This window comes from Mercenaria mercenaria, chromosome 9 (genome assembly GCF_021730395.1).
Source record: "Mercenaria mercenaria strain notata chromosome 9, MADL_Memer_1, whole genome shotgun sequence".
Taxonomy (NCBI): domain Eukaryota; kingdom Metazoa; phylum Mollusca; class Bivalvia; order Venerida; family Veneridae; genus Mercenaria; species Mercenaria mercenaria.
Window position 1 is genome coordinate 7,594,487 of NC_069369.1, and position 11,942 is coordinate 7,606,428.

Sequence of the window (11,942 nt, forward strand, 5' to 3'; positions counted from 1 at the left end):
TTGTGTTGTGCATATCTCAAGAATTATTCACTTAGTCATTAAACATTCAGGATATTCAGTTGTGTACCTGGGGTTATGTTTGGTATTTCACTCGGTAGTTATGACCCTTGACTTGGTCAAAAATAAACGTAACAGACCTAAAGGTTTATAGGAATGTTATTCGACAAGTACAGTTGTGCATTTGCAGTTTTATTTGAGATTTCATTTCACCAAGACCAGAGTTATGCCCCCTGATTAGTCAAAAATATGCATAAAGGGCCTAATGGATATGCTGCATTTATCTCAAAAAGTATTTAATGTAGTGTCTAGCCAAGTGAACAAATAAATATTATATTAAACAAAATGAACACTCCCAAATCAACAGATGTTGGTCACTGTCTTGTGATGTGCCTGACTAGAATGGGCATTACTGCAGAGGAATACCTATGCTCTTCATGACTTCTACACATACTTTCTTTAATTTAACACAACAGACCAGCTGCAGCTCTTACAATAGTTCATCCTACAGAAATCTGAACATAAACTCTAAATAATGGTTCTAACCAATTTAAAAGAAAATTTACTTGCTCATATTTTCTTTATTTTTACATTTAAATAACGTAACAAATTACACATATTGATAAGGAAAAAAACTGCACAATGTACTGCTAGCTCCATAATCTACGTTTCAGTATATATATCACTGTAGCAAAAAAGAACACAAGAGCTATAAATATCAGGAGTTTGTCTGTTAATTCTCTTTGACCATATTTAGTCAAAAGTCTTTTAGAGTTCTGTATATGGCCTCCCATTGTTTTGAATTCTTCATGTGTGTCAGTCAAGTTTTTCGAAGACGCCTCTGAAAATATACAATCAAATTAAATTCAATTATGATGTTAAAATGCAATACATACGACTTTGTGCTGATAAAAATGAGTATACAATTTTGTTAAAACCATTAAAATACTTAAAAAACGAAAATTTGTTAGTTTCATATTACATGTTCACATTTTATTACAATGGAGCGTATACCTTTCTGCTCATGATGTATTTATATACATCTCTATTTTTTATCAAAGTATATTCTGGAAAGGGTTTCTGATTATATATAATTCATATTCTTTTGTATTCAAGCAGATACAGCTTCCCTAGGGAAAAAGGAAAATGGTATTTCCACTGCTCAGAAACAGTGAAAATATCAATTTTATTTCACTGAGATATTCTAGTATTTCACTGATAAACATGATATATGCAAATAAAGTAAAGTATTTGGTCAAATTTAAAGAGCCATAGAAAATGGCATGTTTTCATGAATTTGGTTCGAATCTTGATGATAGAACATTGCAACACTGTTCAGCATACATGAAATTAACACAGCAACCCATCAATGTAAAAAATTTAAAAAATATTAATAATTTACTGAACAATATGTTACCTAAAGCAGTGAGAGTTAGGTTTCCTTTTTTAACTTGTGCATCCATTGTCTGGTTAAGTTCCATTAAACTTTCTGTAATATTCGTGGCCGTCTTGGCCAAGTTCTCTTTTGTATTAATATTTCTACAAAACAAAATGTTAGAAATTATACAAATATTTCAGAAATATTTAATTAAAGGGTCACAAACAAAACCAATAATTGACTGTTTTACTGAACACTCATTTTTGGCCTAAACCAACATGAAAAGCTACTGATCCTCCAAAGAAAAATAGGGGGTCACCGTGTGTCCACCTTTTAACCAATGAAAATGATTGAATCTTGTGGGAGGTAAAAACGAAACATACATGCCTTTATTATTTATAATGTACCAATATGCACAGCATATTCCATTATGTGCACCTTAGGAAAATAAGCCAAATACATGTATATAGCATTTAAAACAACTTTTTTAATGGAATAACTGATATAGTAGAACAATATAGCAGAACAATCTAAATGTGTCAGCATGTAACCAACTGGCCGAGCAAATATAGCAGAACAATCTAAATGTGTCAGCATGTAACCAACTGGCCCAGCAAATATAGCAGAACAATCCAAATGTGTCAGCATGTAACCAACTGGCCCAGCAAATATAGCAGAACAATCTAAATGTGTCAGCATGTAACCACCTGGCCCAGCAAATATAGCAGAACAATCCAAATGTGTCAGCATGTAACCAACTGGCCCAGCAAATATAGCAGAACAATCTAAATGTGTCAGCATGTAACCAACTGGCCGAGCAAATATAGCAGAACAACCTAAATGTGTCAGCATGTAACCAACTGGCCGAGCAAATATAGCAGAACAACCTAAATGTGTCAGCATGTAACCAACTGGCCCAGCAAATATAGCAGAACAATCTAAATGTGTCAGCATGTAACCAACTGGCCCAGCAAATATAGCAGAACAATCTAAATGTGTCAGCCTGTAACCAACTGGCCCAGCAAATATAGCAGAACAATATAAATGTTTCAGCATGTAACCAACTGGCCCAGCAAATTAAGCAAAACTGTTCAAACAGGTCAGTCTGAATGCCGGCCTGTTTTTCTAGTGTAGACCATTTACCTTTTTCTAGCTGTTCCACCAGTGAGAAGTTCATCTTTTTCTTGTTTATCTATAGACATTTTCACTGTTAAGTTGGTCTTCCGTAATGATGCAATATTGCTGGAAAATAAAAAAGGAAAACAAAAAGAATGAAAACGATGGGTAGCATTAAACTGTATAATCTTGTATTTTCATAGTTAAATCCTTCTATTTGAATGACTTGATCTATTATACAAGAGGCCCAAGTGGGCCTAAGTCGCTCACCTGAGGCCAGCTTTGACCTAATTAGATCTTGCTTGTGACAAAGTATTAAATTTAAAAAGAATTAAAAAAAAATAATTTTAAATTATGAATTAAAAAAGACTTTCTATTTTTAGCTCTAGCGGCCCCTAAAAGGGGACAAGTGCCCCCATTTGAACAAACTTGGGAGAGGACCATATAATTATGCTACATACCAAGTTTGATGAAGATCCATCAAGCAGTTCATGATATGTTGTTTAAAAGGTATTTCTATTTTTAAAGGGCCAAGTGCCCCCATTTGAACAAAATTGGGAGAGGACCATATAATGATGCCACATACCAAGTTTAATGAAGATCCATCAAGCGGTGCATGGTAAGAAGTTGTTTAAATGTATTTCTATTTTTAGCTCTAGCAGCCCCTTAAAGGGGCCAAGTGCCCCCATTTGAACAAATTTGGGAGAGGACCATATAATGATGCTTCAGACCAAGTTTGATGAAGATCCATCAAGCGGTTCATGAGAAGAAGTCGTTTCAAGGTATTTCTATTTTTAGCCCTAACAGCCCCTAAAAGGGGCCAAGTGCCCCCATTTGAACAAAATTGAGAAAGGACCTTATAATGATGCTACAGACCAAGTTTGATGAAAATCCATCAAACGGTTCATGAGAAGAAGTCGTTTAAAGGTATTTCTATTTTTAGCTCTAGCGGCCCCTAAAAGGGGCCAAATGCCCCCATTTGAACAAATTTTGGAGAGGACCATATAATGATGCTACAGACCAAGTTTGATGAAGATCAATCAAGCCGTTTAAAGGTTTCTCTGTTTTTAGCTCTAGCGGCCCCTAAAAGAGGCCAAGTGCCCCCATTTGAACAAATTTGGGAGAGGATTATATAACAATGCTACAGACCAAGATTGATGAAGATCCATCAAGCGGTTCATGAGAAGAAATTGTTTAAAGGTATTTCTTTTTTTAGCTCTAGCGGCCCCTAAAAGAGGCCAAGTGCCCCCATTTGAACAAAGTTGGGAGAGGACCATATAACAATGCTACAGACCAAGATTGATGAAGATCCATCAAGCGGTTCATGAGAAGAAGTCGTTTAAAGGTATTTCTATTTTTAGCTCTAGCGGCCCCTAAAAGGGGCCAAGTGCCCCCATTTGAACAAACTTGACAGAGGACCATATAATGATGCTAAAGACTAAGTTTGATGAAGATCGATCAAGCGGTTCATGTTTACAAGTCGTTTAAATGTATTTCTATTTTTAGCTCTAGCGGCCCCTAAAAGGGGCCAAGTGCCCCCATTTGAACAAATTTGGGAGAGGACTTTATAATAATGCTACAGACCAAGTTTGATGAAGATCCATCAAGCGGTTCATGAGAAGAAGTTGTTTCAAGGTTTTTCTATTTTTAGCCCTAGCGGCCCCTAAAAGGGGCCAAGTTCCCCCATTTGAACATATTTGGGAGAGGACCTTATAATGATGCTACAGACCAAGTTTATGAAGATCCATCAAGCGGTTCATGAGAAGAAGTCGTTCAAAGGTATTTCTATTTTTAACTCTAGCGGCCCCTAAAAGGGGCCAAGTGCCCCCATTTGAACAAACTTGACAGAGGACCATATAATGATGCTAAAGACTAAGTTTGATGAAGATCAATCAAGCGGTTCATGTTTACAAGTCGTTTAAATGTATTTCTATTTTTAGCTCTAGCGGCCCCTAAAATGGGCCAAGTGCCCCAATTTGAACAAATTTGGGAGTGGACTTTATAATAATGCTACAGACCAAGTTTAATGAAGATCCATCAAGCGGTTCATGAGAAGAAGTTGTTTCAAGGTTTTTCTATTTTTAGCCCTAGCGGCCCCTAAAAGGGGCCAAGTGCCCCCATTTGAACATATTTGGGAGAGGACCTTATAATGATGCTACAGACCAAGTTTGATGAAGATCCATCAAGCGGTTCATGAGAAGAAGTCGTTTAAAGGTTTTTCTATTTTTAGCTCTAGCAGCCCCTAAAAGGGGCCAAGTGCCCCCATTTGAACAAAATTGAAAGAGGACATTATAATGATGCTACAGACTAAGATTGATGAAGATCCATCAAGCGGTTCATGAGAAGAAGTCGTTTCAAGGTTTTTCTATTTTTAGCTCTAGCGGCACCTAAAAGGGGCCAAGTGCCCCCATTTGAACAAACTTGGGAGAGGACCTTATAATGATGCTACAGACCAAGTTTGATGAAGATCCATCAAGCGGTTCATGAGAAGAAGTCGTTTAAAGGTTTTTCTATTTTTAGCTCTAGCGGCCCTTAAAAGGAGCCAAATGCCCTCATTTGAACAAATTTGATAGAGGACCTCACCAGGACGCTACAGACCAAATTTGGTGTTATTCTGACAAGTAGTTTCAGAGGAGAAGATGTTTAAGTAAAATTGTGGACGACGGACGATGGACCAACCACCCTATACTAACAGCTCACCCTGAACCTTTGGTTCAGGTGAGCTAAAAAAACTAGAGCTATCACTAAAGGTGATGAATGTACCCCCCGCATGCACTGACACAGTACATTGCAATCTGACGCACACAAGATTGCATAATTATGTGGACTGTATGTATATAGACTGTATGTATACAGTATAGTGACAAAAGACAAAGTCTCATAACTATGCAGAATATTTATCTAAAAGAATGTAACATGCACCATGCACAACTAGGGTTGGTACTGATCACTTGTGTGAAGTTTCATTAAATTGTGTGCAAGGGTTTGGTAGATTAGGCACGCACAAGATTGCATATGCAGACTGTATGTACATAGTATGTTAACAAGAAACAAAGTCCCATAACTCTGCAATTTTTGTCGCTGAAAGAACCTAACATGCCCCATGCACAACTACTGTTGTTACTGATCACTTGTGTGAAGTTTCATTAAATTGTGTCAAGGGGATGAGGAGAGATGGTGCGCACAAGATCGTGTCTATGTATATAGCATAGTAACAAAAAAAACAAAGTCCCATAACTCTGCAATTTTTGTCGCTGAAAGAACCTAACATGCCCCATGCACAACTACTGTTGTTACTGATCACTTGTGTGAAGTTTCATTAAATTGTGTCAAGGGGATGAGGAGAGATGGTGCACACAAGATTGTGTCTATGTATATAGTATAGTAACAAAAAAACAAAGTCCCATAACTCTGCAAATTTTTTTTTCTAAAAGAACCTAACATGCCCCATGCACAACTAGCACAACTACTGTTGGTACTGATCACTTGTGTGAAGTTTCATTAAATTGTGTCAAGGGGATGAGGAGAGATGGTGCGCACAAGATTGTGTCTATGTATATAGTATAGTAACAAAAAAACAAAGTCCCATAACTCTGCAAATTTTTTTTCTAAAAGAACCTAACATGCCCCATGCACAACTACTGTTGGTACTGATCACTTGTGTGAAGTTTCATTAAATTCTGTCAAGGGGATAAGGAGAGATGGTGCGCACAAGATTGCGTCTACGAACAGACAGACAGACAGACAGACAACCTGAAACCAGTATACCCCCCCTTACAACTTTGTTGTTGGGGGGTACAAAAAAAAGAGACAAGGCAAATTCCACGAAAACCAGGTTTTTCAAACACTTTAGCTACTCTGTATCAATTAATCAAACTTTTTAGTATCATCAAAATAAGAAAAGAAAGAAGAAAACATAACATTCAAAAACTTAAGTAAACTTCCATCGCAATATCTCATTTCTAAGTAAGAGTTGTTAAGCAGAAATAAAGTTCCTATTTTTAGTAACAGCAACCCCAAATATAAATACAAGCCAAAGCTAGTTCTTTGTTATAAGCTGTTTATACACCAAGTTTGAATCAGTATGTCAATCGTAACTAAAGTTATAAACTGGAAACCATCTTTTTGACAATTCCAGCAAAAAAAAAAATTCAATCTATTTTTCTATTTTTAGTAACTGTGACATTTACCTTGAGCCTTTGGCATCTAAATGGTTCTTTTTTATTACCAAAAAAGAAAAAAAAAGTTAAGCCTGGACCAGGATTAGAACCACTACTCGTCAGCTGCACTCAAAATTACTACTGTTACAAACGGTACAATAGCCCAATGCCTTAGCCCACTGTGCTACGGTGGAATTTTCGAAGTATGCACATTAAATTAGTTATGCTGACCTTGATCTTGATACCACTATCGCCATATGTAATCCCAATCTTGGTTTTTGTATAAGCTACCTATCTGCCAAGTTAAATTTGAACACATCAATTTAAACAAAAGTTATTGAACAAAAACTGTTTTATTCTATTTTTAGTAACAGTGACCCTGACCTTGACCTCACTGACCCCAAATACAATCCAAACCTTGGTCTTACTATAAGCTACCTATAGGCCAATTTTCATTTCAAAATTTCCAAAAAAAAAACAACATTTTTAGTAATTGTGACTTTGACCTTGACTCTATATACATGGTTCCTTTTTCATTACCGAAAAAGAAAAAAAATTAAGGCTGAACAGTTATTAGAAATAGAATCACTACTTGTCTGTCACACTCCAAAATTACTACTGTAACATTACAAAAGGAACAATTGCCCAATGCCTTAGACCACTGTGCTACGGTGGAATTTTCAAAGTATGCACAATAAATCAAACTAGAGCTGCTTTTGAGAAAAGTGCATGTCTCCCACAACTGCCTAATCATCTAAATAGTAAGTCAGTCTTTATATACTGTTTACTCACTACAAATATACCTTTGAAGAGTAAAAAGGCTGATTTTGGGTAATTCAAGGGCCATAATTCTGAAGTGCCTCGGGCGATTTGGCTAGTTAATGAACTTGGCCGAGGAGTTATGGTCAAAAACATTTGGTTCAAGTTTGGTGAAGATCGGATGAGAACTGTTCGACTTAGAGCGCGGACAAGAGTAAAAAGGCCGATTTTCGGTAATTCAAGGGCCATAATTCCGAAGTGCCTGGGCCGATTTGGCTAGTTATCGAACTTGGCCGAGGACTTATGGTCAAACACATTTTGTTCAAGTTTGGTGAAGATCGGATGAGAAATGTTCGACTTAGAGCGCGGACAAGAGTAAAAAGGCCGATTTTCGGTAATTCAAGGGCCATAATTCCGAAGTGCCTGGGCCGATTTGGCTAGTTATCGAACTTGGCCGAGGACTTATGGTCAAACACATTCTGTTCAAGTTTGGTGAAGATCGGATGAGAATAATAATATCTGTCATGTGTTTACGAATCGGATAGGAATATCCGTCCCGAGGGCACCTGCGCATTGGGCAGTAATGAGGCTTGCCGAATTACCGCCCATGCATAGGTGTCCGAGGGACGGATATTTCCATCCGATTCGTAAACACATGACTGATATTTTTTCTTGCATATCGTATACATGTTAGCATTTTATTTTGGCAGATTATTTTTCTTGCATATCGTATTTTACAAATAACAGGTAGAAATACTTTCTTTGTAGCACTCTTTCTTATAGTACAGCGCGGGAAATTAACGTCCGTAAGCAGAAGTGACGTCTTGATGTTTTGTGTTACGCACAATAACAAAGTTCCACTTTAGTTTTATCGTTTGTAGCGTAATGTTATGTTCGTACTGTAAACTAACGTATTTTGAATCGAGAAATATACTATAAGGAATGGAGAGAAACCATCAAGGTACCTTCTTTTTTCGTATTTTTACATAAACAATATATTATCAGTGCATGAACCACTAGTTGTCATTAACAGCATGAGAGTCATCTGGCATGGGGGTGCCAGATGGGTTTTGCCAACATGGGTAAAATCACCAGAAACGCCAGTCCGGTGTGCAAGAAATGTTCGACTTAAAGAGTGCAGACAAGATTTGTGACAAGACATACAGACGGACACACACACAGACAGGAGTAAATCAATATGTCTCCCACACCACTGTGTGGTGGGAGACATAATTTCTTGGTTAGCGCATAAGTATGATTTCGACTAAAGGACACAAACTTGTTTCAACAGAAGATTTTTTAGCAAATTACTTCTCCTTTATAAGCGTCACCTGGTCATTCTCTGTCTATGATTTTCCACATTTTTCAGGATAACTTGTCTGTCTTCATCTCTATCCTGCTCCTTTCCAAGCCTCTCTAAATCCTGGCAAAAAATAAAAATATTAATTTCAAGTTATACTTTGTCATGTATATGCCATCAACTGTTCACCCCTAAATATGTATTTTTAAACAATTAATATTTATTTAGTGTCTCCAGATAATAAAACTCTTACAACTTAAGACCTTCCTTTTGAACTTATTTTTTCTTCTGCATTTACAGATGAAAAACTGCTATGACATTTTATGGTATATTTATATCAATACTGATATATCAAATTAAAGGTAATATCATGCAATTCAGTGAATTCCTTTCCATAGTAGTTTAAGAGAACAAGTTCTTTGCTTCGATTATTTAATTTAATTTTATTTTTTTACCATCCAACAACATCTTTTCAAGAGTACAAGGCAGTTTTGTTCCTGTATCAATTATGAACAAATTTGATCACCATCATAAATTTGGGATAATTTAATTCTAGCTGGTTTTAACGCTGTCAGAACAACAAGAGCTGTCTGTAAGACAGCCAGTGCTCAACTATCTGAATCATTGTCCCAGAAGCAGGAATATTACCCTAAATGTTAAAATATCTATAGAGTTTCAATCCAGTATCTGCATTAGTTTTGGAGATAGTTACTTGCATGCAAAACTTTAAACAGAAGTTTTAAGTTCAAAAGGGGACATGATTTGGCCAAAATGCATGTCAGAGTTATGGGACTTGATGCAATCAACTAGTTTTATAACCCCGAAGACACATGTGAAGTTTCAATTTAATATCTGCATTTGTTTTGCAGATAGTAATTTGCACAAAAAACTTTAACCAGAATTTTCTAAGTCCAAAAGGGGGCATAATTTGCCCAAAATACATGTCAAAGTTATGGGACTTAACTCAGTGAGGTTGGTAACTGACCTAGAAAAAAAAAATTTTTTTTTAAATCTATAAGCCTTTAAGTAATAGCTATATGTACTTGCATGCAAAACTTTAACCAGGATTTTCTAAGTCCAAAAGTGGGCATAATTTGGCCAAAATGCATTTCAGAGTTATGGGACTTGATGCTATCACCTACTTTAATAACCCCAAAGACACATGTGAAGTTTCAATTCAATATCTGTATTAGTTTTGGAGATAGTAACTTGCATGTAAAACTTTAACCAGGATTTTCCAAATCCAAAAGGGGGCATAATTTGGCCAAAAATTTAAAATACATGTCAGAGTTATGGGACTTGACCCAGTGAGGTTGGTAATTGACCTAGAAAAAGAAAAAATAAGTTTCAAAGCTATATGCCTTTAAATGATCTACACTGGTCGCAAAGGCTGAATCAATCGTGTCCAGCATAATAAGAGTTAATATTTGTGAGGAACTAATTTTTGTGGATTTCATTGTTGCAATAAAACAGTGCAATTCATTCCCAAAAGAAAATTCCCCTTTCATTTCATTTAAAAAATCTGAAATCCTCAAATTTATGTCTCCATCAATTGACAGTCTATACAGAAACCACAAAATTCTATACTCACATAATTAAACAAGATTACAGTATGCTTAATTTAAAGTATTACAGCACTTTTACATTTGTATTAGATAAGTTTTTCACCTTTCCATTTCCACACACATAGCAGTTCAGCAACTGAGTCATTATAGTTAAAGAAGTAAAAGAAAGAAAGATAATTATACCACTGGGTGTTACCTGTATTTTTGTTTTCAGCTGGTTCAATATATTTCTTGCTTTACTGTTCAAATCTTCCAGTTCCTCAGTATCCTTACAGTCACGAACATCCTGAAATAATTAAAAAGGTTACAATGTTTGTTATTACTTTTAATCCATTTTCAAGTGAATGTTAGTTATGTTCTGGCATGTTGTTAGTCTGAAAAACTGGTGCTTTTGGATTCTGTACCAGTTCCAGCTTGTTCTCTGGTAATGACAAATTCAACAAATAAATCCGAGTTGAAGAATGAATGAGTTCAGAATCACTGTCTTCTGTCTCATCATTGTAGAGAACATGCATGTCATGTGAGGACTGTTTGGTTAAGAGTCACATCAACACAATTCTAGGTCATATGGAGACTTTTCCAGCTTTTGATATTTCAACACTCTGAACCAAAATTATGGCTAACTTGGGAATTCTTTCATTTCCAGTCTATCCTGTTGCGCAACCAAGATAGGAAAAGAGAGGTAATAATTTTTTTTTTTGTACAAACTTGCAGTTCTAGTAAATTTCAGCTAAATATGCAATTGTCATTGTAATTCTTCAACGAATGTAAGACAATAGTTCTTATGTTTTTACTATGCTCCTGGCTTATTGCTTTAACATTTATGCTAAAAAAAACCTGTTTTTTGATGGTTCATTAATAATATCTGAAACAAAATTCAAGTACTTTTCAAGGACTTTTTTCCAAGTACTTTTTTTTAAATTTTTACTTGACTGTTTTTCTCAAAATCATGCCTTGAAACCTTAGTAAACAACTTTTATCAACTATTTCCACAAACAGTGTTATAGCTAGTAGAAACTGCAGATGAAGATAATATGCGCATCTCTTCATATGTAGTTTCGCTAAATTCCGACCAGTGGTTGCTGAGAAATACTCTGGACAAGAATTGTGAAACAGAAGGACGGACAAAGTGGCGACACTTTGCTTCCCCCTTCGGGGAGCATAAAAATACCTCCAGTGAAAATGTAACATGTATTATCAAAACTGTTGTAACACTTATGTTCACTTCAAAGTCACATATGTAACTATGCTTGCCAACTGTAATAAACAGATTGGTCGGTATTACATCATGTGACTTTTCTCAAGACTAGATGCCCACGGGCAACATGTCGATCCTGCCCTTTGACCCCTGTGACCTTGACATGAGATAGAGTCTGTCTCAATGAGTAAAACATTCATAGCAAATATAAACAAGATTCCTCAATGCATGTCAAAGTTATGGGCCGGACAAGATCTGACATGGCCTTTGACCTCCAACTGTGACCTTGACCTTTGAGATAGGAACCTGGGGTTTGCGCAAGACACTCCGTCTCACTGAGGTTAACATTCATGCCAAATATAAACAAGATTGCTCAATGCATGTCAAAGTTATGGTCCGGACAAGATCTGACATGACCTTTGACCTCCAACTGTGACCTTGACCTTTGAGATAGGAACCTGGGGTTTGC

At 36.2% G+C, this 11,942-nt stretch overlaps 1 protein-coding gene across 1 annotated transcript; it reads right to left on the reverse strand.

Moving 5' to 3' along the window:
• Positions 1-558: 558 nt before the first annotated feature.
• On the reverse strand, positions 559-10,567 carry LOC123546430 (vesicle transport protein SEC20-like; the record flags this gene model as incomplete). The annotated part of the gene is made up of 5 exons (XM_053551996.1): positions 559-838; positions 1,415-1,536; positions 2,519-2,617; positions 8,742-8,833; positions 10,472-10,567. Coding segments are annotated over 5 exons (600 nt in total), but the record flags the coding sequence as incomplete, so codon positions are not given.
• Positions 10,568-11,942: the final 1,375 nt, after the last annotated feature.